Consider the following 27,678-nt stretch of genomic DNA (forward strand, 5'->3'; position numbering starts at 1 on the left):
AATTAATTTTGAAATTTGAAAGTCTTCCATATGTACCCATTTCTTTAATCAAATTAGGTAGTGCTACCACTGGGTTTGTGATTGAGAACAGCATATCATCAGCATATGCAGTTATTTTATGCTGTCTATCTCCTATCTGAATACCTTTAATGTCTTTATTAAGTCGTATTTTACATAAAAAGGGTTCTAAAGTTAGTGCAAATATCAAGGGTGAAAGTGGGCAGCCCTGTCTTGTCCCATTGTTGATCTTAAAAGCAGATGATATTACTCCATTTGCCTTAACTTGGGCAGTCGGGTTCCTATACATGCTAGCGATCCACCTTGTCATTCTCTCCCCTAAATTTATGTGTCGCAAGACAGAGAATAGGAATTCCCACCCCACCCGATCAAAGGCCTTTTCGGCATCGGTTCCAAGAAAAACACATGGAGTTCCCACTGTATTTGCTATATGTAACAGATTTATGGCCTTGATAGTATCGTCTCTTGCTTCTCTTGTCGGTATAAAGCCTGCTTGGTCTTGGTGAATTAAGGAGGGGAGGTGTGTTTGTAACCTAAGCGCCAGTATATTACTAAAAATTTTAAGATCTACGTTCAGTAACGAAATTGGCCTATAACTACCACAGGCCTTTGGGTCTTTACCCTCTTTAGGGATTACTGTTATTGTAGCCTTAACTGTTTCAGAATGAAAAAAGGTTTTATCTCCTATCTCATTAAACAATTTGACTAAAAAAGGTATCAGTTCTGGACCAAATGACTTATAATAATATGCTGTAAACCCGTCTGGGCCTGGTGCTTTCCCATTTTCCAGTAAACGTATTGCGTTTCTTATTTCTTCTGGTGTTATTGGTGATTCCAACTCCTCGCTTATAATGTTTGGTAAACCCGGCATTCCACTTAATGCCAGATATTCCTCTATTTCTACTCGGTCTGGTGTCCCCAGTTCCAAGTTATAGAGTGAGGAGTAGAAATTCCCAAAAGTTTCTGCTATTTGGTCCGGTAACTGTACCACCGATCCATCATTACTCTTAATTGAAGGTATGTATGTTTTGGTTTGTATTTCCCTTAGTGCTCTGGCCAGTTGCCTGCCACATTTATTTCCTGATTCGTAGGAACACTTACGTCCAATCTGCAATGCCATTTTTGCTCTGTATTGTAGTAACTTAGTTACCTGAGATCTTACTTTAAATAGTTCTTGTTCATCTTCAATTGTCTGAGCATGTTTATGTCTTGCCTCTAAGATGTGAATCTTTGTTAGTAATTCTGTTAGTTTAGCCTCCCTTATCTTTTTAATTCTTGAGCCATGTTTAATCAGAATCCCTCGTATAACAGCTTTATGTGTTTCCCAAATTGTCCCTTTGGTGCATTCTAAATTGTCATTTATTTGAAAAAAAAAAAGACAGCTCTTTCTGAATGTCCTCTATCACCTCGGGTTCTTGAAGGAGACTCTCGTTTAATTTCCAAATTGTTGGTGTAGAACGAGACCTCTCTGTTAATTTATATTTTAAGAATATTGGTGCATGGTCAGACCAGGTAATTATACCAATCGAGGTCTCTTTAACCAGATGTAATTGATTGTGCGGTATTAAAAATATGTCAATTCGTGAGTATAATCTATGTGGGTTAGAATAGTAAGAAAAATCTTTTTCCTTCGGGTGTTGTAACCTCCATATGTCTATTACCTTTGCCTCCACCATTGCTTTTGAAACCCCCTTTCTTACTTTAGGTGGTATTGATGATGATCCTCCTGAGGTATCTTCGCTAGGTATCAATGGGACATTCGCATCTCCCCCTAAAATTAAATGCCCCTCGGAAAAATCCATAAGTTTACCCAACATTTTTTTGAAAAAGATATCTTGTTGTACATTCGGCGCATAATAAGTTGCAAATGTTGTCATGACCCCTCCTATTTTCCCTTTGATAAACAAATATCTTCCTCCCACATCTATCAACACTTCCCTATATTCCCACGCCACTCTATTTGAAATCATGATAGCAACCCCCTTAGTCTTAGCTTCTGAATTAGTAGAATGGTATACCATTGGGTAATCTCCGCTCTTAAGTAAAGACAGGTTTTAATAAATTATTTCAACCGAATTTGATTGTATGTATTTGTATTATTGTATTTGATTACATTCTATTAAATTCTATTCTGTTCTTTACTATTCTTTGATTTTCATTCTATAGTTTTATTATTATATATTCTATTTTATTGTATTCTTTTTTTAGAAATCGATTTATATTTTTTAGATTTTGATTCAAATTTGCTTTCAATTTTCATTCGAATTTGTTTTCGATTCGAATTGTTTTCATATTCGATTCGAATAGAATTTGTTTTCAAATCCGATTTGACATTTTTCGAATTCGATTCGAATTAGTTTTGAATTCGAATTTAGTTCGCGTTTTTTCGAATTTGTTTAAATTCGTTAATTTTGTAATTCGGAAGTGCAATTGGAAGTGCCGTCGCTGTAAATCTGAGGGGCAGATCTGAAATGAGGGGAAGCTCTGCTGATTTTATCATCCAATCATGTGCAAGCTAAAATTACGTTTTTTATTTCCCTTGCATGTCCCCCTCAGATCTACAACGACTGCACTTTGCAGTGCACTCAGGGCTGGACTGAGACAAAAATTTGGCCGTGGACTTCATCCAGACCGGCCCACTTTAATTTTGCAAACAAGCAAAAAAACAGTATATAAACTGTACGCAAAAAAATATAAGTAGCATAACATAAGGAGTCCTCACTCACCTCTTTTATTATTTCACGTATTCTCCTCTGTATTTTTCTCATCCTTCCCATATCACTGCATGAAGTGGAGGGCAAGCCGTGCAGCCATTACTTTTGACAGGCTGTCACTAAAACCGGCCCACTGAGCCATCGGCCCACCGGGAAACTCCCTGTAGTCCCAATGGCCAGTACATGCCTGAGTGCACTTGTAGTGCAAAGTGGATTTTCCTTTAGTAAATAACCCCACACTGTATGGGTCTACATGCCCAGGACTGATTTTTAGAAACATTGGTGCCTGGTGGAAGAATTGGTTTATAAAGGTCACATGTTATACTCACTTGTGGATGCAATGTGCTGCCGTCATAACCCACTCCGGTGAGATCAGGGAGCCCCCACATATATATTTTCCGTCTGTAACATAAACCTGCCATGGCCACTCCCCATCCAAGGAATTTGTACCGCCAACTATCCGGCTGGACACCGAGGGGGAACCGCACACTGAATAATCTGCAGCACTGTAAGCATTGCCGGCTGAGACGAGGAAAAAACAAAGAATTGAGTTTGAATTTGTTTAGCTTCCACAATAATATATATATATATATATATATACACACAAAGGCCCGGATTCACAGAGAGCGGGCGCACATTACGCCGCCGTAGCGCAAACCAATGTACGCTACGCCGACGCAGCACAGAGAGGAAAACATGGAATTCAGGAAGCCAGTGCTCCCAACGCTGCGTCGGCGTGGCGTAGGTTTCGAAGGCGCAGGCCGGTGTAGGTGGAAGTGGGCTTGCCCCATGCAAATGAGGCGTGACCCCATGCAAATGACGGTTTGAGAGCCAGACAAGTACGTTTAATGAACTGCGCATGCGTCGTGACGTGGACGCATCCCCGTGCGCATGCTCACAACCACGTCAGAACAACTGCCTAAGATACGCCGGATCACTGCCTACGCCATGAACGTAATCTACGCCCATCCAGACACGCGTCCAACGTAAACAACGTAAAATACGCTGGCTTGTATTCCTTGGTGCAGACCTTTACATGTCTGCTGCTGAGTTACACCTCCTTTATGGGGCTTAACTTTACGCCGGACGTACAACTTACGCGCACCTCTCGTAGCCTGCGTCGGGGGCGCGCAGGTTTGTGAATCGCCGTATTTTCCTCATTTGCATATTTGAATGGCTAATCAATGGCAGCGCCACCATGCGTCCAGCGTAAATGTGCGCCCACCCTACGCCGGCGTAGGCAAGTTACGTTGGCGGGATGAAGCCTGTTTTTAGGCGTATCTTAGTTTGTGGGTCCGGCGCACAGATACGCCGGCGCATATTTGCACTTACATGGCGTATCTTGAGATACGTCGGCGCAAGTGCTTTGTGAATTCGGGCCAAAATATTAACATAAATAATACATTTTCATTTGTTTGGTAGCTTTCAGGGGATAAAAATCCTCAGGAGTGATTCTGGCAAAGGAGACTTTGATGACTCGGATCCCAGCCATGTACTTTCAACATCAAGTGCAAAAAATTTACTTATTTTTCTTCTCCGGGCAGTGATTGAAAAAAAAAGGAACTCAGGCTGCAATACACACCTTATCTCTGGTGCTGTCCTCTACAGTTACTCTGCGAAGTGATCCGGTTTCAAATAAAAGTGGTCTCTGTGGCGGATTCGCCGCAAGATCACTTTTATCGGTGTCGGGAGAGGCCCCATCCCTCCCGCCGGTAGAGACGGAGGCGATTGGGTCCTTTTCTGTATGTGGTATGGAGCTGAGTGAGTAGAAGATGCCCCCCCCCACCCATCTCCATACCATTGCAGGGTGGAAGCAACGTTAAAACGTCACTTCCGCCCATAGCTCTTAAAGGGACATATTTTTTTGTTTAACCACTTCAGATCCGCGCTATGGCCGAAAGACGGCCGCAGAGCGAACCAGAACTCCCGGACGGACGTCCCTGGACATCCTGCTGTTTTCTTACGTGTTGCGCGCCGCAGAGGGCGCACATCGTGGAAAAGCTGTGCCCGCTGTGTCAAGCAGCTGCCGATGCGCGTGCCTGGTGGACGCGATCGGCAGTCACAGAGCCAGGGTTGTGGAGCTCCATGTCCTGTCAGGGAGAGGAGACCGATGCTGTGTCCCTTGTACATAGGGACACTGATCTGCCACCTCCCCCAGTCAGTCCCTTCCCCCCACCGTAAGAATCACTCACTAGGTAACACATTTAACCCCTTCCTCGCCCCCTAGTGTTAACCCCTTCCCTGTCAGTCACATTTACACAGTAATCAGTGCATATTTATAGCACTGTTCGCTGTATAAATGTGAATGGTCCCAAAATTGTGTCAAAAGTGTCCGATGTGTCCGCCGCAATATCGCAGTCCTGACAAAAATCGCAGATCACCGCCAATTATTAGTAAAAAAAAAAATGTTTTAAATGTCATAAATCTATCTCCTATTTTGTAGGCGCTATAACTTTTGTGCAAACCAATCAATAAACGCTTATTGCGATTTTCTTTTTTACCAAAATAATGTAGAAGAATACGTATCGCCCTAAACTGAGGAAAAAAAATTGTGATATTTATTATAGCAAAAAGTACAAAAAATAGTGTGTTTTTTTTGGTGATCAAATACCACCAAAAGAAAGCTCTATTTGTGGGGAAAAAAGGACGTCAATTTTGTTTGGGAGCCACGTCGCACGACCGCGCAATTGGCAGTTAAAACGATGCAGTGCCGAATCGCAAAAATCGGCCCAAGTCTTTGACCAGCAAAATGGTCCGGGGCTTAAGTGATTAACAAGACACGTGGTCACTCAATAAAATTAGAAGAAAAGAGGTTTAACCTTAAACTACGTAGAGGGTTCTTTAGGCTGCATTCACACCTGAGCGTCGGTCGTTCGGTCGTTTTTTTGGGCGTTTTTTTCTGGCGTTTTGTCGCGCGTATTTGCGCGTTTGCATACAGCGTCGTGCGACGTTTTTGTACTTCGGCGTTTTTTATTTTAGCCAATAGGAAAAATGATCATCTTTTCATCACTTGTTGCTATGTTGGTAGATTCCCATTACTTTCTATGGGGAAAAAAACGCTCAAATACGCCCAAACCGCACGATACGTGCGACAAAAAAAGGTCCGGGACTTGTTTGAGCTTCGCGCGACAGGCGTTTGGGCGTTCAGGCGTTCAGGTGTGAACAGTCACCATAGGGAATAATGTTAATTCTCCCCTCTGGCGTTTGTGAGCAGTGCGCTTCAGGCGTAAAAACGCCTAGGTGTGAATGGGGCCTTACTGTAAGAGTGGCAAGGATGTGGAATTGCCTTCCACAGGAGGTGGTTTAAAAAAACTATTAGATAAGCACCTGAATGACCACAACATACAGGGATATACAATGTAATACTGACATATAATCACACACATAGGTTGGACTTTTGTCTTTTTTTATCCTCACCTATTATGTAACTATACATTATTTAAAAACGATGTGATGCATTTTTGTACCTCAGTAATTGTATTTCTTTATGTTTTTATTTTTTTTGTTATTCTCTGCTTTTTCAAACCTACACCTGTTTGATTAACATATTTTAGTATTGTAGGTTTCTACTTCACAAAAATAAATTAATAAAAAAAGGTTTGTTCCAAGAAATCCTGAAAAATGTATCAAACAAAGTCCAGAATATAAAGCTTTTTTTTATTTTTCTATCTTATTACGTGTCCCCATGTAGCCTTTGAAAGCATTATAATTAAAGATGAGAAAAATTAAAGCCGGCCATACACGGTTCGAATTTCCAAAGAATTTTCTTTCCAAAATCGTATGAAAGAATTTTCGTACGAATTTCGCACCGTTATGCCGCGTACACAATATCGGTCCATCCGATGAGAATGGTCTGATGGACCGTTTTCATCGGACCAAACCGATCGTGTGTGGGCCCCATCGGTTATTTATCCATAGGTTAAAAAAAAGCAATCTTGTTTTAAATTTAACCGATAGAAAAAAAAAACGATCGTTTGTAGGCACGTCCATCGGTTAAAAATCCACGCATGCTCAGAATCAAGTCGACGCATGCTTGGAAGCATTGAACTTCGTTTTTTTCAGCACGTCATTGTGTTTTACGTCACGGCGTTCTGACACGATCGTTTTTTTAACCGATGGAGTGTAGGCACGACGGACCATCAGTCAGCTTCATCGGTTAACCTATGACAACGGTCCTTCAGACCGTTCTCATCAGATGGACCGATCGTGTGTACGCGGCAATTTTCGTGCGGCAATCAAATTTGAGGAATCTGACATGTTGGAAATTTTTTGAAAAACAAACAATTTTCTGATCAATGATGGTAGAATCGTGCGAGAAATGTAATAGAAAAGAAAATGCGCATTTGCAAGAAAAGAATATTCCAGGAGAGAAAAGAATATTCCAGGAGAGAAAAGAATATTCCAGAAGAGAAAAGAATATTCCCGGAGAGGAAAGAGTATTCCCGGCCACAATTTTTTTTTTCTGTAGCAACATGAAGGTTTGGTCGGCCGAATTTCGAAAATCAATGGTGGCGTCATTGGATCACAAAAAAAGAACTTTCTGATTTTGAAAAGAAAATTTGTTCGAAATTCGACCCGTGTATGGCCTGCTTAAGATTGTGTTTTGTTTCCCCAAAGTTTCTATCCTAGTGAAATGCGTTGGAGTCTTCAGAAAAGTACAACTACATACTATGGGGTAGATCCACAGACAAAGTACGCCGGCGTATCTACTGATACGCCGGCGTACTTTCAAATTACCCGCGTTGTATCTTTAGTTTGAATCCTCAAAACAAGATACGACGGCATCTGGGTTAGATCCGAAAGGCATACACCTTCGGATTGTAGATGCAATACTTTGGCGTCCGCTGGGTGGAGTTCCCGTCGTTTTCCGCAAATTAGCTATTTCCGTCGATCCACGAACGTACGCGCGGCCGTCGCATTTTCTTACGTCGTCTGTAGTCGGCTTTTTCCGGCGTATAGATAAAGCTGGTATTTTGCGGCGTATAGTTAGTTTTGCCATGTTAAGTATGGCCGTCGTTCCCGCGTCGAAATTTGAATTTTTTGTATTTTTTGCGTAAGTCGTCCGTGAATAGGGATGGACGTAACTCACGTCTAAGTTAAAACAAAATGACGTCCTAGCGACGTCATTTAGCGCAATGCACGTCGGAAAATTTCGGGACGACGCATGCGCAGTTCATTCGGCGCGGGGACGCGCTTCATTTAAATGAATCACTTACCTACCTACGCAAATTCTTTGAGGATTCAAGCCAGCCCAATGTAAGTTACAGCGGCGTAGCGTATCTCACATATGCTGCGCCAATCTATTTCATTGTGAATCTACCCCTATATATAACAATAAAATACACACATGAAAAATGAAAAAAAAACAAAAAAAAAAAGAACAAGAAAAAACGAAACTACTACACTAAACTACAAAAAAGGAAGCTTTAAATAAATAATAGAGCAAGTTGCCTTATTTCTAAGGCCTCGTACACACGGGCCAGAATCTCGTCAGGAAAAAAACGTCGTTTTTCCTGTTGAGATTTTTGGCAAGAACCTCTTGCCGCCCGAGTGTACACACTGACCTTTCAAAAGAACCGTGGTTCTTTTGAAAGGCAAGAATGCGGTGACGTAATCGCATACGACGATCTTGCTTCACCCTAACTATGCCGTGGAAGCTACCACGCGTGCGTCAAAGTCATTTCGAGCATGCGTGGGTTTCCATGGCGACAGGTAAGTATACACACTCTCGGGTTTCTCGGCAGGAAACAGGCCGATAATAATCTCGACGAGAAAATAGAGAGCAGGCTCTCTATTTTTCTTGTTGAGATTGTGGCCAGATTTCCAGACGAGAAACCTGAAAGCCTCGTACACACGCTCGGTTTACTCTGCCAGCAGTTTTCTTGCTGGTTCTTGCCGAGAAAACCGAGCGTGTGTACGAGGCTTTACAGATTTTGTCTAAGTAGCTCAAAGGGCAGGATTGAGCTACAACAAAATTTAACTGAAAATGAAATAAAAAAAGTTTGCACCAAATTCAAAATAGATAAAAATCACTCTGCTCACCCCTAGTTACAATGAGGAATCTTCATAGAAAGTTTAGGTAGACAATTCTCAGATATGATCATGGGCATCCTATTGTGGCCTAGGTTTTCTTTGTTCGGCTTTTTGTTTGGCTGCCCTCTGCGAGCACTTAGGTCTCTTTGGAGATCTACTTACCTGTGGTGATAAGGATGAGAACCTTGAGAATTCCCATTGTGGCAGAGAGGAAGATATTCAACAGAGAGCTCTCTCTCTCCGATCTATGAAGAACACCATTTTCTGTTCATATAAACCTTCTCAGCTTCCTCATTCTTTTTTGTGTTTGATAAAGTCTTTATTCGTTTTACAAGAGAAGAATACGTCATAAATAACTCTTTTATTTTTATTTTATTAGAAATTTATTGTTCTGCGCCAGTTATAAGTGGATCGACAAGGCAAGACAAAGTAGAGTAGGGTTAGGGAAAGGTCAAAGTACAATTTAGAAGAAGTAGCACAAGCAGCCGTTCTCTATATGGCTGTGTAGCTTCCTTGTTCCCTTTTTATGTTTGTTAAAGCGGTTGTAAACCCGCATATAATTATTATTATTTTTTTACACCTGCAAGGAAAAAGCCATAATGAGCTGATATGCACCGCATATTAGCTCATTATGAAATACTTACCTCGGAACGAGGTAGGTAACTCACCTGGTCCACGCCGAGCCGAGTCTCGGCGTGTCTTCCGGGTATCGCCGCTCCAGCGCTGTGATTGGCTGGAGCGGCGATGATGTCACTCCCGCGCATGCGTGCGGGAGATTTCCTTTCCGGCATGGGTCGGCAGGGCCGGCCCTTGAGCCGAGGATCCCCCCTGCGCATGCGCCGCTGCAATCAGCGGCGCATTGCGGGGGGAATATCTCCTAAAGGCACTTTAGAGCTGCACTGTGGACGTCTTTCGTCTATAGCGCGGGTCTCAAGTGGTTAAACTGTATATTCTGATTGTTGCATTGATCAATACTATTATAATTATCTGTCCAATAATAAAAATGTATGTCCTTTTAAAAGCAACAAATATTTTTCTGTTTTACTTGTTTTTTGGCACCGCTATAATCCCTACCTTCCTCACCTTTTCTACTGGTTAAAAAGATTCATCACTCTAAGGCCCCGTACACACGACCGGATCTGTCCACTGATATTTGTCCGCGGACCAGTTTCAGCAGACAAGTTCGGTCGTGTGTATGGCCTATCGGACCGTTTTCCGGCGGACATTTGTCCAGCCGACCGTTTTCCAGCGGACAAAAATTTCTTAGCATGCTAAGAAACCTGTCCGCTGGAAGCCTGTCCATCGGACATGTCCGGTCGTCTGTACAGACTCACCGGACATGTCCGATCGGCCGCCATCCCTCGCATGCGTGGAAGTATTTACCTTCCAGGGCCGCGCATGTCGCCGCGTAATCGTCGCGGCGACGGCGCGGCCACGTCACCGCGTATCCTGTCCGCGGGGATTTTGGTTTGATGGTGTGTACAACCATCAGACCAAAATATGGCATCGGACATGTCCGATTAAAACGGTCCGGCGGACCATTTTCATCGGACAGTCCGTCCATGTGTACGAGGCCTAAGGCCCCATACACACGAGAGGATTTATCCGCGAATACGGTCCAGCGGACCGTTTCCGCGGATAAATCCTCTCGAGGATTTCAGCGGATTTCTCTGCGATGGAGTGTACTCACCATCGCATTGAAATCCGCGCCGAAATCCTCTGGCGATGACGTGTCGCGCCGTCGCCGCGATTATATATATATAATCGCGGCGACGTGCGCGACGCTGTCATATAAGGAATTCCACGCATGCGTCGAATCATTACGACGCATGCGAGGGATTCCTTCGGACAGATGGATCCGGTGAGTCTATACAGACCAGCGGATCCATCCGTTGGGATGGACTCCAGCAGATGGATTTGTTTAGCATGTCAGCGAATATTCGATCTGCTGGAATCCATCCCAGGGGAGAAATATCCGCGGAAACAGATCCGCTGGAGTGTACACACCATAGGATCTATCCGCTGAAACCCATTCGCTGGGATTTTTCAGCGGATGGATTCTATCGTGTGTATGGGGCCTTAGGAGATAGAAAACAAATATTTCACAAGAGTGCAAAACATGAAGTTACTTATATCTACTATTGAACTCATAAACACAGTGTAACTTTTTGGCTGTCATTACTTTTGGGGGGGAAATTTCTACAATGTATCATTGGTAAAAAAAATTGTATCCAACCATCAGCCAGTTTCCATAAATAAAACAATGTATTTTATTTATACACATCAAAACATCATGTAAAAACAACATCCGCAAAAAGTATCAAGCTGTTTGGATTACTCTGTGTTCGCCATGATAATTGGTATTTCCTATGTATACAGTGCCCTGAAAAAGTATTCATACCTCTTGGCTCCATGCACACTAGCATTTTTTTTTTTAAGCTAGATAAAAAAATGCTGGATAAAAAAAACGCTGGTAATAGCTTATGTTAGTAACGTTTTAAGAGCATTTAGGAGCATCAGCATGTTATTAGTGTTTTTGTAGTTCCTTTAAATAGGGGGAAAAAAGCTAAAAAAACACTATTTAGGAGCATTTAGGAGCGTCTCTGCTGTAAAATTGCTCCAAGAAGTTCTACAAAAACTTTTTTTTTTTACCGCTCTTAGATACTGAAGCTCAAAAAAGTCTAATAGCCTAAAGTAGTGTGCATGGACACGTGCTTTTAGGACAGTGGTTCTCAACCTTCTGGTGCCGTGACCCCTTAATAAAATTTCCTAAGTTGTGGGGACCCCTAACAGTAAAATTATTTTAGCAGTGTGGGTTGTTAGCACCCAAGGCAAGACAAGTAATTTGCCCCCTTAACCCAGGACATTTAGCGCTCCCTGAGTCCCCTCCACTAGTACAATATTAAAACCCCTTATGGTACAGTTTAGGATGTACCTCTCTCTTTCTTTGTTCTCCTTTCTTTCCCTTTTATCTCTCTCTATCCTAATTTCTTTTTCCCCCCCCCAATCCCTCTCTCTGGTGTCTACAGTCCCTCTGACCTCTAGTCTCTACCCCCCATGCCATGAACTGAATGGGCGGCTGTGAAGAGGCTGAGTGGGCGACCGTGGGCTCCAGGAACAGCCCAGCTGGGCAGCCGCCAGAAGGCTGGGAGAGTGGTACAGGCTTCAGGAACAGCCCAGGATTTGGTGACCCCTGGTAAATTGTCATTTGATCCCCATGGGGGTCCCGACCCCCAGGTTGAGAACCACTGTTCTAGGAGCTAATAACAGCTTCTAGGAACCTAAAACACTAGTGTGTATGGAGCCTGAATCTGTCTTTCTGTCAACCTCACTTGAATGGGTCATGTTTGGAAGCAGAGCTGCCTGTCAAACATAATATGGGGTATAATTTTACAGCCATGTGTACCACCCCATCCAACTGGCATGTAAAGCCTCGTACGCATGATCAGATTGTCGGCAGGGAATTATGTGATGACAGACTGTTGGCCTAAAATCAGACAAAATCAGACAATTATTGTCCAACTTTCCGTCAACAAGTGTTGGATGACAGGCTGGTGAATTTTCGGCGGACAACGGTCTGTCACCCAAAAGTCTAAAGTACAAACACGCATGCTAGGAATCAATGCTCACCAAACACGAAATTAGCAGAAGTTGCCCAAAGGGTGGCGCTAAAGAGCTGAAATTTCACGTAGTACCTCTAGTATGTTACTAAGTTCCTGTTTGTTGGCCGACAATCGTGTGCCGTTAATATGCAAGATAAAATCCAGGCGTACGCCCTTCGGCAAAAAAAAAGTCTGACGCTTTGTCTGCCGAAAATCTGATCGTGTTTACAAGGCTTAAGCCTTGTAAACACGATCAGATTTTCTGCAGATAAAGCGTCAGACTTTTTTCCGAAGGGCGTGCGCCTGGATTTTGTATTGCATATTAACGGCACACGATTGTCGGTGAAAAGGTGAAAAGATGGGTAGGACAGTAAAACTGTGCCTCAGTCACCTATTTTTTACTGCAACCCCATCGGAGAGGAAATGTAAAGAAGACCTTTAGAAGTTTGTAGAGTAATTGTGTACAAAATCACCAAGGCTACATTCACAACGACAAAGGGATATGAATAGCTAAACATTGTCTCAACAACACTCTGTGCTATGGACACATACAACTAGACATGGCCGGTTTGTGTGCTTCTATAAATTCTTCAGAAATACCAACCCTTGTGTCCCGGGTTGGTTGGAGGTTCTATGTGCATGTCACAGCTCTAATAAAAGGTTACATGGAAGTGCTGGCTAGTTCGCTTTGTTCTGTGTTTTGTTTTTTTTTTTTTATGAATTTCGACAAATTCGTTAAAGTGGAGGTTCACCCTAAAACAATTATCTAACATTTACATCCAGCATACTAACGACATGTACAGTATACTGGTATTTTTTATTTTTTCGCCGTACATACCGTTATATTGTTATTTTCCCCCCGGCTTCCGGGTTCTGATTCCCGCGGGACTGGGCGTTCCTATTGAGAGGTTAGATGATTGACGTCTGGTGAAAAACTTCCCATGGCGCATAAAGCGCGTCACCAGTTTTCCGTAAATAGCCGACCTGTGAGTCGGCTCTATATGGCGCCTGCGCAGTCAGCTCTACGCGGCGGGTGCAGGCGCCGTATAGAGCCGACTCGTAGGTAAAACTGGTGTTGCGCTTTATGCGCCATGGGAAGTTTTTCACCAGACGTCAATCATCTAACCTCTCAATAGGAACGCCCAGTCCCACGGGAATCAGAACCCGAAAGCCGGGGGGAAAATAACAATATAACGGTATGTACGGCGGAAAAAAAAAAAACAGCATACTGTACATGTCGTTAGTATGCTGGATGTAATGTTAGATAATTGTTTTAGGGTGAACCTCCACTTTGATTCATAAATATCCAAATTAATAAACAACAATTTAAAGAATTTTTCTGAATAATTGTAAATTCGAAAATTAAAAAATAGAAAATTGAAAAGTTCATAAACGAGTACGTTTGTAAATTATAAATTTGTAAATTTGAAAATCCAAAAATCTGAAATAATAGCTAACTAATAATAACTTAAATATTACTAACTATTAAATTATAGGTATTGGAATTTCCTTTCAAATTTGGCGGGTAGTGAACGTAACGAATACAAATGTATCCGAAGCTACAAATTATCCGAAATAAAGGATGCCGTATCTAAACGAACGTAACAAATTAATAACAATAATAAACAACAACAATGAAAATGTTTTATTATTATTATCTATTATTAATTTGTTGCATGCGTTTTGTTTAGATACGGCATCCGTTATTTCAGATCAATCGTAACTTCGGATAAATTCATATTCGTTACGTTCACTAGCAGCCAAATTTAAAAGGAAATTCCAATACCTATAATTTAAAAGTTAATTATTATTAGTTAGTTCGATATTCTTTCAAATTTTCTGACTTTCTTATTTTTGAATTTTCGAATTTACAAATGTACAAATTTTACAAATTGATGAATTTACAAATGTTATAATTTGCAATTTTTCAAATTTACAAATAATAACTAAAAAACTTAGGCCCGGATTCACATACATCGGCGCATATTTATGCCGGCGTAGCGTATCTAATATACGCTACGCCGACGTATCGCAGAGAGGCAAGCACCGAATTCACAAAGCACTTGCCTCCCAAACTGAGCTGGGTTCCCTCGGCGTAAGCCGTCGTAGGTGGAAGTGGGCGTGACCCATGCTAATGAGGCGTGACCCCATGCAAATGATGGGCCGAGTGCCATACAAGTACTTAAAACGAACGGCGCATTCGTCGTCCTGTGGACGTATCCCAGTGCGCATGCTCAAAATCACGTCGGAACTACTCCCTAAGATACGACGGATCACTGCCTACGACGTGAACGTAACCTACGCCCAGCGCTATTCGCGTACTACGTAAACAACGTAAAATACGACAGCTGTGTTCCCTGGTCCATATCTTAGCATGAGTTGCGCCTCATATATGGGGAATAACTTTACGCCAGACGTATGACTTGTGCAAACCGCGTATATTATGCGCCGGGCGCAAGTACGTTCGTGAATCTGTGTATCTCCCTCATTTCCATATGTGCATAGAAAATCAATGGGAGGACGTAGGCAAGTTACGTCGGTCATAAGAAAGCCTATTTTTAGGCGTATCTTAGTATGTGGGTCGGCGCACAGATACGACGGCGCACATTTGTACATACGTTGGCGTAAGTGCTTTGTGAATCCAGGCCTAACTAACTAAAAAATGTATGAAACGAAAACTAACAAATTTTCCGGCAGTGCACATACCTACTGGCTATTAATTTGTACAGCGTGGCCCGGATTCAGATAGATTCGACTATCTATCTGCGGGCATAACGTATCTCAGATACGTTACGCCGCTGTAACTTTGGGCGCAAGTTCCGTATGCAGAAATAACTTGCGCCCTTAGTTACGGCGGCGTAACGTATGTGTGGCGGCGTAAGCCCGCCTAATTCAAATGGGGATGTTGTGGGCGTGTTTTATTGAAATTTAAGATGACCCCGCGTATTTTAAGTTTTTTGTGAACGGCGCATGCACCGTCCGTGAAATATCCCAGTGCGCATGCTCCAAATTACGCCGCAAATAGTCAATGCTTTCGACGTGAACGTAACTTACGCACAGCCCTATTCGCCTACGACTTACGCAAACGACCTAAACGATGGAAAATTCGAAGCTGTTCCGACGTCCATACTTAACATTGGCTACGCCTCATATAGCAGGGGTAACTTTACGCCGAAAAAAGCCTTACGTAAACGACGTAAATCAATGCGCCGGGCAGACGTACATTTCTAAATCGGCGTATCTAGCTCATTTGCATATTCTACGCGGAAGTCAGCGGAAGCGCCACCTAGCGGCCAGCGTAAATATGCACCCTAAGATACGATGGCGTAGGAGACTTACGCCGCTCGTATATAGGCAACAGTGAAGCGTATCTGATTCTATGAATCAGGCGCCGAGATGCGACGGCCCTCATTCGGAGTTACGACGGCGTATCTGGAGATACGCCAATGTAACTCCTTTATGAATCTAGACCAGTATCTGTAAGAATCTACTGATTTCCACCAGAGTCCACCCCCGGCTGCCCCCTTATGCAGCCGTGTGAACATAGTCTAAAGTTTGTCAATATCCCGCTATCGGCTGACTCTGGGGCAAAGAATAAGAAAAGTAAATGTACTCTGTGACCCAAAAGAGAAGTATGTATATGTAAGTAAATTTTGTATAAATCAATAAAAAAGAAATTGAAAACAAAAGAAGTATGTCTGAAATCGGTTTGACCATGCTTGTCATAATATAAATTATTATTATTATTATTATTTATTTTATTGAAAACCCTGGACCCTAGTAGTGCAATAACTATGCACTACTAGTTATCATGATGCCCTCCCATGACTTAGATATAATTTATGTTGACACTGCAAGCTGCTACACAATAAAAATAGCAAGGGGCCCCCATCAAAGACAGTTCATACAATCTATGTATGCAGCCTTTTGCCTGGAGTTCATTTCAGATTTTCGTCATTGCAAAAGAACTAAAAGTGGCAATCGGTGCTCACCAGTTTACATCAAAGCAATAAAGAAAAAAACAAAAGAAAAAAACAATAGTCAATCTCTGCAATACATGGACATCTCATTATACAGTGGAACCTCGGATTGCGAGTAACGCGGTTAACGAGCGTTTCGCAATACGATCGCTGTATTTTTAAAAACTGTTGTCTCACAATACGAGCAGGATTCAGGCCAAAGCAGTGTGCAGTACCGCGTTTGGCCTGAGGTGGGGGGGGGGGCACCAGAGCCGAGCAGAGCTGAACGAGCAAAGGCCAGAGAACAGCTCTGCCAACCTCGGAAAATCTAGGGAACGGAGTCTTTCCGAGGTTTGCTGAGGTGTCTTCGGGCCTTTCCAGACGTTTCTGAGGCTCTCCGGCGCCCCCCCCAACCTCTGGCCTCATGCGGTATTGCATGGCATTGAAGTCAATGCGGAACAAATTATTTTCATTTCCATTGACTTCAATGGGGAAACTCGCTTTGATATGCGAATACTTTGGATTAGGAGCATTCTCCTGGAACGGATTATGCTCATAATCCAAGGTTCCACTGTATCTGTCTCTTTAAAAATGCTCACCTACTGAAATGTACCTATTGATCTGCCAGAAATTCAGTGAGCTCCTGAATTTGACAAAAAGCTCCTGAATTCCTGTGCACTCATGTCTGTGCCGTATTAACATTTCAAGCCTTATTGTCAGCCCTGTAGACTACAGAACACCATCTATGAGGATGATGCTAGAGGAAGGTGTTTGGTAGTCCTAACAAGCGGCCCTTAATGCGTTTACCACACCCAAGGACCTGTAAGCTGAATATAATAAGTTTTTGTTCTTTAGCCTTTAAGGAGATTCTCAGTTTAAACAAATATCCAGATTTTTCCTGGAACTGGAATTATTTTTTTTGAATGTTGGGAGTAGAAGACAATGTGGTTGATTTCCTAAAGGAGTAGACTATGCTCACTTTGTAAAGTGAATGTTTTACTTAGCTCAGTGAATGAGGTCAAGCTCTGCTGACCTCAATCATCCAAGAATGTGCCCGCTAAAATTCGGTTTTGGTTTACTTTCCCTTAAGACTCGTACACACGGCCGGTTTTCCCGATGGGAAAACTGCAAGGAGAGCTTTTGGCCGGGAATCCCGGCCGTGTGTATGCTCCCCGCTGTTTTTCAGACGGGAAAACTGCCCAAAAACCACCGGACAAAAAAAAGAGAACCAGCTCTCTTTTTTTTCCCGCTGGGAAAACCAGCCGACTTTTGCCCTATGGGAAAAACTGGGATGGAGCATACACACGGCCGGGATTCCCAACCATCGCAGTTTTCCTGTCAGGAAAAACTGTTGTGTATAGGGGAAAGACTGACCGAGCAGGTTCTCGGATTTCCCCTCGGGATTTTCGACGGTAAATTTTCCCGTTGGAAATACCTTACGGGTGCACGAGGCATAACATTAGATTGGGTCTTCTTTGCAAAGTAAATATTTTCAGCACTTTTAGAAGAATAAACCCCATTGTCTAGGTCAGCAGAGATGGCTGTTTTTTGGTTATATGAGTGTCAGCAGGAGAATAGTTGGGACCAGGATCACCCAGCGATGGTGTGAAAGGATGGATGTGATGGAGCTTCCTTCAGATTTGCCTGATGTGCTTGAAGCTGAATTGGCATATGGATAGACGGTGGTGGTGTTTCCTGTGCTCTTGAAGCTTCCTCCACAAGTCATCGTTGGTGTAGGAATATTCGACACATAATTGAATGTAATAGTCAGGTAGGTGCTGATCCAGGCTTGGTAGGCCATCACTCTTGTGTACACCCCGGGGTAGTTGGGTTCTGCACATCCTTCTCCCCAGCTCACAACTCCAACCTGGTACCATACACCCTGGACCTTACACACCAGAGGTCCTCCTGAGTCACCCTGTAAGACATCAATAATCATCAGCTGCACCAACATTTATTTGTTAACGATAATTCAACAAAATGTCTCAATCTTAGCATTCACCTTTTCCACAAATGTGTAATTAAACAAACTAGTTGAGCACTCGGGAAATGTGTATGGAACCGGCACTGCACAAGAACATTAAAGCGGATGTGCCACTAAAAAAAAAATATTAAAAGCCAGCAGCTACAAATACTGCAGCTGCTGACTTTTAATATTAGGACACTTACCTGTCCTGGAGTCCAGCGCTGTCCGCAGCAGAGGACGAGCGATCGCTCGTCACTCTGCTGCTCCCCCCACCATCCTCAGTGAGGGAACCAGGAAGTGAAGCGCTCCGGCTTCACTACCCGGTTCCCTACGGCGCATTACGCGAGTTGCGCTGCGCCGCTGATTGGCTCCCGCTGTGCTCTGGGAGCCGAGTGTTCCCAGAGCACAACGGGAGGTGACGTCATGCCCGGAGAAAACCCGAAGCTGTGTGGCCGGAAGTGGGTGCAAATACCTGTCTTTAGACAGGTATCTGCACCCCCTCCCCCCTGAAAGGTGTCAAATGTGGGGGGAGGGTTCCAATCAGCGTGAGTTCCACTTTACGGCGGAGCTCCGCTTTAAGTTAATTAACTTGAAGAATTTCCCCCTCCGCCCCAGAAGAATTTACCCCTGTTCCTGACCAGCGCACTTTTTGCGATATACGGCACTGCGTCGATTTAACTAACAATTGCGCGGTCGTGCAACACTGTACCCAAACAAAATTGACGTCCTTTTTTCCCCACAAATAGAGATTTCTTTTGGTGGTATTTGATCACCTCTGCGGATTTTATTTTTTGCGCTATAAACAAAAATAGAGCACCAATTTTTGCTAATAAATATCCCCAAAAAATATATATAAAAAATATATCTTGACGGTCGAAAGTTCAGAGAACCTTTGTGTGACCGTGTGTATGCAAGCCAAGCTTGAGCAGAATTCCGTCTGAATAACCACCCAAGGGTTTTCCGAAGGAAAATCATATTGCGTGTACGGCGGCATTAGTGACCTTACTGAGCAATATCCATTCGCAGAGCAGGTATGTATAACCTCTTTTTTATTTTAGAAAAAGAAAACAGATTGTAGTATTACTTTAACCGATGTCAAGCATTGCTTTTGGTTCCTGTGAAAAAGATTTGGACGTAAAAGTGAGCCATGCCAGAATACTTTTGGTGTAACCCACCTGGCAAGAGTCCTTTTGCCCATTCTTGTAGCCGGCACAAATCTGATCATCCTGGATACGGAAGTTACTTCCTGCACGGTAAAATGTTTGACACGTATTGCGGTCTATTAGGGGAACCATGACCTCCTGAAGGGGCCCATTCGCAACTACGCTCCCTGGCGATAAAACACAGACAAGAAGAGGATTACAAGATAGATATACAGTGCCTTGAAAAAGTATTGATACCCCTTGACAATTTCCACATTTTGTCATGTTAAAACCCCAAAAAAACATAAATGTATTTAAGACCCGTGGCTTGGCCTCAGGGCCGGCCTTAGGTGTTCAGGCGCCCTGTGTGAGATAATCCTTTGGTTCCCCACCCCATCTTCACCCCTCGCCCCCTGGTCACCTAAACATACACAAAAATATTAAGTCCCTTATATCCTCCTCCCCTTCTGTGTGTAGGCTGGCTATAAAAAGTAAATACTTTTCTTTTTTCTTTTTATCTGAAAAAGTAGATGCATGCAGGGCCAGGGGCTCAGTGTAACTTACCTTTCGGTGGATGGTGTGGCTTTGCATTAAAAATGGCGCTGCCCGGCGCTTAGACGCCACTGTGCATGCGCCGTCTGCTCGAGAATAGCCAAGCGTTTTCCGGCTTTCCCGAGCAGTGGCGGCGCATGCGCAGTGTGTGTGAGTAACTGACTGCGACCCACATTCTTCGAGCTGTGATGGCCGCACGGTGCCCCTGTTGCCCATGGCGCCCTGTGCGGCCGCACAGCTCGCACACCCCAAAGGCCGGCCCTGCTTGGCCTCTCCCTCCCTCCACATTGGCTGTGATTGACAGCAGTGGGAGCCAATGGCTCCTGTTTCTGTCTCAGCCAATGAGGAGAGGAAGTCCCGGGGACAGCCAAGGCTCTCGGGCACATCGCTGTATTGAGATGGGGCTCAGGCAAGTATTAGGAGTGGCGGTGGGGGAAGCAGCACACGGAAGTTTTTTTTTTACCTTCATCTATAGAATTCATGAAGGTAAAGAACCTTTAGCCTTTACAACTACTTTAAAGGATTAGAGTTTTTCCACATCACACTAAAAGTCACAGGTCACATTAAAGTGATGAAAAGGGAGTAGCCGCTCCAGGTGGGAACCCAGATGAATATCCTCCGTTACAGACAACTCAGGTGCAGGCAATGCACTTAGCAAAGCAGGAACAAAGATTGTCTCTGGACAGCCGCACTGTGAACAAATTGTAGCCTTTTATTAAAAGAAGGACAGCACTACTAGTCACAGCAAAATAAAATAAAACCTGACTGCTGACGCGTTTCGCACTGAAACTAGTGCTTAGTCTAGCTATGACTAAGCACTAGTTTCAGTGCAAAACGCGTCAGCAGTCAGGTTTTATTTTATTTTGCTGTGACTTGTAGTGCTGGCCTTCTTTTAATAAAAATCTACACTGTGCAGCTTGTTTTGCACAGAGTGGCCCCGATCCTCGTCTTCTGGGGTCCCTCTGCGGCTGTCTCGGCTCCTCCCCGCTTCTGATAACCCCCTCTGGGAAGCACTCTCCCAAGGGGGTTACCTTGCGGGCGTGCACCCGAGTCCTTTATTAGCCGAGAAGACCGAGCAAAGGAAGAGCGTGTTTGCGACGCGGGACTTTCCAAGGCTCAGTTAAGTAAAACGGGGGGGGGGGGGCTGGGGGGACGCTAATTATCAGATTTTTTTTTTAGCTTAATGCATAGGACACTAGGGTGAAAAAACATGAACCTTTAAACCCCTTTGAAGGCTCGGTTCACACTGGAAGCGGCTGCGGATTGCACAGGATCGCTGTGCATCTCCATTCTCTGGTCAGGGGTGAATCGGGGCCGAATCTTTGTCTGAATTCAGCCCTGAAACGGAGCCAAAGAGACACAGCATTTCTGTGCAGTGCAATGGAAAAACCCATATCCAATTAGCATAGGTGTGAACCCAGCCTCAAAGGACTCCTTTTTTTTGGTTTACGGTCTCCAAAACCTTATTTTTTTTTGTTTTTAGCTTTGGTAAATATCCTCGTATGGCAGTGCCCAGCTCTCCATGTCCTTTTTTTTTTACAACAGCTTTGTGTATTAGCCTTAAATGTGGGCAGAATTTTGTAAAAAGCATCGCCCCCTCCTATCCCTAATTAATATGATGTATTGGGTGTTAGTGACAGAAGATACTGACTTCTAGGCCGCGTACAGACGAGCATACATGTACGATGAAACCGGTCCGCCGGACCGTTTTCACAGTACATGTATGCCCGGGGATTTCTGTATGGTGGCTGTACTCACCATCATACAGAAATCCGCGCGTAAACAATACGCGGGGCGTGTCAGCGCCGTCGCCGCGACGATGACGCCGCGACGTGGGCGGCCCTGCCAGTTTAATGCTTCCACGCATGCGACAAAGTCATTCGATGCATGCGAGGGATGGCGGGTGCTCGGACATGTACGGTAGGTCTGTACAGACGACCGAACATGTCCGAGGGGACAGGATTCCAGCGGGCTGTTTTAAAACAAGTCCGGAAATATTTGCCCGCTGGGAAAAGGCCCGGCGGGCAAATGTTTGCTGGAATCCTGCCCGCTCGGGCCTACACACGACCGAACATGTCTGCTGAAACTGGCCCGCGGACCAGTTTCAGCAGACATGTTCGGTCGTCTGTACGGGGCCTTAGTAAGGAAAATTAGTAAAATCACTTTTGCTTGCCAATTCATGGACTCACCTCCAGAATATCTTGTACCCCAGCCGGTCACCCAGCACTCCGTACCACAGGGGAAGGTGGTGGTGGAAGATGGCAGACAGATTGGCATGATGTACTGAGTATAGGTGACAGGTGTGGCCAGCTGTATCAGGGCGATGTCCCCAGGGCTTCCACTGTTTGTATAATTACTATTGACGAAGATATTCCTTACAGTGGCAATAACTGTATGAGAGCTGATCACACCCAGCTGGTACAGGCCCAAATATACTTTATAATTCGATACCTGGATAGGACTGCAGAAAGAAAACAGAACATATCATGTATAAATGAGGACCCATCTACTGTAGAAGGCAATGCAATATAATTACTAGACATCTCTATCTCTATCTCTATTATCTCTATCTCTATTATCTCTATCTCTATTATCTCTATCTCTATTATCTCTATTATCTCTACCTCTATCTCTATTATCTCTATCTCTATTATATCTATCTCTATTATCTCTATCTCTATTATCTCTCTCTCTCTCTATTATCTCTATCTCTATTATCTATATTATCTGTATCTCTATTATCTCTACCTCTATCTCTATTATCTCTATCTCTATTATCTCTATTATCTCTATCTCTATTATCTATATCTCTATTATCTCTACCTCTATCTCTATTATCTCTACCTCTATCTCTATTATCTCTACCTCTATCTCTGTTATCTCTACCTCTATCTCTATTATCTCTACCTCTATCTCCATTATCTCTATCTCTATTATCTCTATTATCTCTATCTCTATTATCTCTATCTCTATTATCTCTACCTCTATCTCTATTATCTCTACATCTATCTCTATTATCTCTACCTCTATCTCTATTATCTCTATCTCTATTATCTCTATCTCTATTATCTCTATTAGCTCTATCTCTATTATCTCTACCTCTATCTCTATTATCTCTACCTCTATCTATATTATCTCTATCTCTATTATCTCTATTATCTCTATCTCTATTATCTCTATCTCTATTATCTCTATTATCTCTATCTCTATTATCTTTACCTCTATCTATATTATCTCTATCTCTATTATCTATATCTCTATTATCTCTATTATCTCTATCTCTATTATCTCTATCTCTATTATCTCTATTATCTCTATCTCTATTATCTCTATCTCTATTATCTCTACCTCTATCTCTATTATCTCTATCTCTATTATCTCTATCTCTATTATCTCTATCTCTATTATCTCTATCTCTATCAGGGGCTCCTTGGTGACATAAACCGATCAATGATGCACACTTGTGGACACTTTATCTCTATAAACATTCTATAAACTGTAAAAACAACTTTAGAAACTATATAAAAAATGAACACTGTATTAATAAACATGTACATGACAAATTGCTAGAAACATTTTTCCAAAAGCAGAATGATTGGTGTCTGATGGAAGAATTGGTTTATAAAGGTCACATGTTATACTCACAGGTGGATACAATGTGCCGCCGTCATAACCCACTCCGGGGAGATCAGGGACCCCCCACATAAATATTCTCCATTTGATTCTTTATCCTTAACAGCGACCTGCCAGGGCCACTTGCCATCAATTGCATTTGTACCGCCAACTATCCGCCCGGACACCAGCGGGGAACCACACACCGAATAATCTGCAGCACCGAAAGCCTTGCCGGCTGAGACAAGCAAGAAAAATCTGCTCAGTTTCCACAATATAATTCAAACATAAATAATACACACAATCAATAGAACGATATTCATTTGGTATGTTACTTTTCAGGTGATAAACATCTTCAGGACTCATTCTGGTGCAAGAGATTTTAACTACATCAATACCGGGGGGCACTTTCGCCCCCTTTCCTTCCCAGACCAATTCTCAGCTTTCAGCGCTGTCACACTTTCAATGACAATTGCGCGGTCGTGCTACGCTGTACCCAAATGACATTTTTATCATTTTGTTCCCACAAATAGAGCTTTCTTTTGGTGGTATTTATTCACGACTTCGTTTTTTATTTTTTGAGATATAACCGAAAAAATCTAGGAAATTTGGAAAAAAAACACAATATTTTCTTTATTCTATTTTAAAAGAAATCCAATAAAATCAAATTTTGTCATAAATTTATGCCAAAATGTATTCTGCTACATGTCTTTGGTAAAAAAAAAAAATCCTGTTAAGTGTATAATAATCGGTTTGTGTGATCATGGAGCTTGGAACAACGATCTGTCACCTCCTCTAGTCAGTCCTATCCTCCCTACGGTTAGAACACACACTAGGGAACACAATTAACCCCTTGATCGCCCCCTAGTGTTAACCCCTTTCCTGGCAGTGACATTTACACAGTAATCAGTACATTTTTATAGCACTGATCGCTGTACAATTGTCCCAAAAAATATGTCAAAAGTGTCCGATCTGCCTGCCAAAATGTTGCAGTCTCGATAAAAAAAAAATAACAGATCACCGCCATCACTAGTAAAAAATAAATAAATAATAAAAATGGTATAAATCCATCTCCTATTTTGTAGATGCTATAACTTTTGCGCAAACCAATCAATAAAATAAATACAAATTCTGATATTTATTATAGAAAAAAAAGTACAAAATATTGTATTTTTTTCAAAATTGTCGCTCTTCTTTTGTTTATAGCGCAAGAAATAAAAACCGCAGAGGTGATCAAATACCACCAAAAGAAAGCTCTATCTGTGGGGAAAAAAAGGACGTCAATTTTGTTTGGTCACAACGTCACAGGACCGCGCAAATGTCAGTTAAAGCGGCGCAGTGCCGTATCGCAAAAAATGGCCCGGTCATTAAGGGGGCAAATTCTTCCAGGGTTTAAAGGTAAAAAAAAAAATCTAAATATCTTCCCTTACCTTAGTGCATCACAGAGGTCTTGTTATACAGAAGCCGTTATAGGGAGCAAAGTCTTCCTCTGCTTCCTTCTTCTCTATTTACACAGCACACTCAGCTTTCACTTATAAAGCCTCGTACACTCTCCAATTAGGTGGTACATGCCTTCTCTCCCCACTATAGCCAGTCCAAGCAGTCACACCCCGGGGCGGCGGTATCAGGCCCAAAACATCAAGTTGCACCAAGTGATCACAGGGGGAACAAGGTGACCAACTATATGGCAATATATGGGCTAGATTTACTAGTACAATGGAAATGAATGGACTAATAAATTGGACTTTTGGCGGTACAGGTTGTTAATGTAAAAGATCTATAAATATTTATTTTGTAAAAAATGCATAAATAGAAACTTGTATATGTAATTTCATGAGACAGTATCAGCATATGATATCAGTGCATCTAACACAAAGTAAGAGATACATTTGTACTTATACAGATACATTCATGGCATAAAAGCACATAGCGTCAAGAAGGTATAGAACTCCTATGCCGCGTACATGCGATCGGTCAAACTGATGAGAACGGTCTGATGGACCGTTTTCATCGGACCAAACCGATCTATTTAAATTTAACCAATGGATTCCTAACCGATAGGTCAAAACCGATCGTTAGTAGGCACGACCATCGGTTGAAAATCCACGCATGCTCAGAATCAAGTCGACGCATGCTTGGAAGCATTGAACTTCGTTTTTTCCAGCACGTCGTTGTGTTCTCAACGGATTGACCGATCATGTGTACGCGGCATAAGTGTTTGATGCTGAATACGATATGCATAGTGGTAGATCTTGCATTTACTCTCGACATGTTTTGCATACAGGACGCTTCATCAGGAGCATAAAGGTGGATCAATCGAATCTCAGAGAGTCGATCCAACCACTGATTGTGTGGGGAAGAGTGTACAACGCTTTTAACCTAACCAGCCTCCTAGGCATGTGGTAGGTACTCTTTGTGTCTAAAGGTACAAAGGGAGGACTATGGTACAAACTGTTGGTAAACAGTATATGTAAATGGGCATAAAAGCCCTAACCGGGATCCCACTGGCAGACCTTGGACTGAAGTAGACTCCAAATGGCAAATTGCGCGCCTGCGACCCGGTCCGAAGCTTCATGACTGCGGCCGCGGGATCCGCGGACCCGATCGCCGCCGGAGTCCCGCGATCAGTCCCCGGAGCTGAAGAACGAGGAGAGCTGTGTGTAAACACAGCTTCCCCGTTCTTCACAGTGGCAGCTTCATTGATCGTGTGTTCCCTAATATAGGGACACACGATCAATGACGTCACACGTCCAGCCCCGCCCCCCTACAGGTCACACATAACCCCTACAGCGCCCCCTAGTGGTTAACTCATAAACTGCACTGTCATTTTCACAGTAAACAATGCATTTTTATAGCATTTTTTGCTGTGAAAATTACAATGGTCCCAAAAATGAGTCAAAATTGTCCGAAGTGTCCGCCATAATGTCGCAGTCATGAAAAAAATCGCTGATCGCCGCCATTAGTAGTAAAAAAAAAATTAATAAAAATGCAATAAAACTATCTCCTATCTCCTTTGTAAACGCTATAAATTTTGCGCAAACCAATCGATAAACGCTTATTGCAATTTTGTTTACAAAAAATAGGTAGAAGAATACGTATCGGCCTAAAGTGAGGGAAAAAAAACATTTTTTTATATATTTTTGGGGGATATTTATTATAACAAAAAGTTAAAAATATTGTATTTTTTTCAAAATTTTCGCTCTATTTTTGTTTATAGCGCAACAAATAAAAACTGCATAGGTGATCAAATACCACCAAAAGAAAGCTCTATATGTGGGAAAGAAAGGACGCCAATTTTGTTTGGGAACCACGCCGCACGACCACGCAATTGTCAGTTAAAGCGACGCAGTGCCGAATCGCAAAAACTAGCCAGGTCCTTAACCTGCATAAAGGTCCGGGTCTTAAGTGGTTAAGTAGAACAATGTCTGATCATAACGAAGTTGAAACAGCCAGGAAAAGAGACCAGCAAAAAAAACGGAGGTCCATGCATAGGCGCCGTGATCCCGTGTGTAGAATAGTTTCTATTTATGCATTTTTTTACAAAATAAATATTTATAGATCTTTTACATTAACTACCTGTACCGCCAAAAGTCCAATTTATTAGTCCATTAATTTCCATTGTCAATCTCCCGGGACGTTGGTACATTAAAATTAGTGCATTCACAGTGATTAGTCGCCCTGTGATTATATGCAAGTCTGGCAAGACCCATTTAAATAGATCTACTAGTAGCCTAAATCCCGGGACTATGCTGATCACTAAGTTAAAAAAAGGAATGATAACTCCGAAGAACTTAAAAGTTGTGGGAGCATATATTGTCCGAGGGGCTCAGCAGCGAACTTGGTGATCAGCATAGTGCCAGGATTTAGGCTACTAGTAGATCTAGCCCATATATTGCCATATAGTTGGTCACCGCCCCGGGGTGTAACTGCTTGGACTGGCTATAGTGGGGAGAGAAGGCTTGTACCACCTAATTGGACAGTTTTCCCTTTGAAGAAGCCTGAATCAGGGGTGAAACATGTCGGGAATACATTCCATTTGACTGTCCTATTAAAGTGGAGGTTCACCCTATAAAAAATTTC

At 42.8% G+C, this 27,678-nt stretch overlaps 2 protein-coding genes across 6 annotated transcripts in view; both read right to left on the reverse strand.

Moving 5' to 3' along the window:
* The window catches only part of LOC120942964 (serine protease 33-like), a 47,187-nt gene extending 38,131 nt beyond the window's left edge, over positions 1 to 9,056 (reverse strand). The window contains exons 1-2 of one of the 4 annotated variants that reach the window (XM_040355966.1): positions 8,928 to 9,035; positions 3,062 to 3,254 (exon numbers count right to left, since the gene is read on the reverse strand). In XM_040355966.1, the coding sequence (XP_040211900.1) occupies positions 3,062 to 3,254; positions 8,928 to 8,964 (230 nt within the window). In that variant the 5' untranslated portion in view covers positions 8,965 to 9,035. The other 3 variants (XM_040355967.1, XM_040355965.1, XM_040355968.1) reach the window with 3 other exon arrangements.
* An 8,584-nt stretch (positions 9,057 to 17,640) lies between these two features.
* The window catches only part of LOC120942963 (serine protease 33-like), a 103,889-nt gene continuing 93,851 nt past the window's right edge, over positions 17,641 to 27,678 (reverse strand). For both annotated transcript variants that reach the window (XM_040355962.1, XM_040355963.1), the window contains exons 2-5: positions 23,632 to 23,836; positions 22,176 to 22,447; positions 19,468 to 19,622; positions 17,641 to 18,244 (exon numbers count right to left, since the gene is read on the reverse strand). In XM_040355962.1, coding sequence (XP_040211896.1) covers positions 17,879 to 18,244; positions 19,468 to 19,622; positions 22,176 to 22,447; positions 23,632 to 23,836 — 998 coding nt within the window. In that variant the 3' untranslated portion in view covers positions 17,641 to 17,878. The remainder of the gene's footprint in view (positions 18,245 to 19,467; positions 19,623 to 22,175; positions 22,448 to 23,631; positions 23,837 to 27,678) is intronic.

This window comes from Rana temporaria, chromosome 6 (genome assembly GCF_905171775.1).
Source record: "Rana temporaria chromosome 6, aRanTem1.1, whole genome shotgun sequence".
In the NCBI taxonomy this organism is placed as follows: domain Eukaryota; kingdom Metazoa; phylum Chordata; class Amphibia; order Anura; family Ranidae; genus Rana; species Rana temporaria.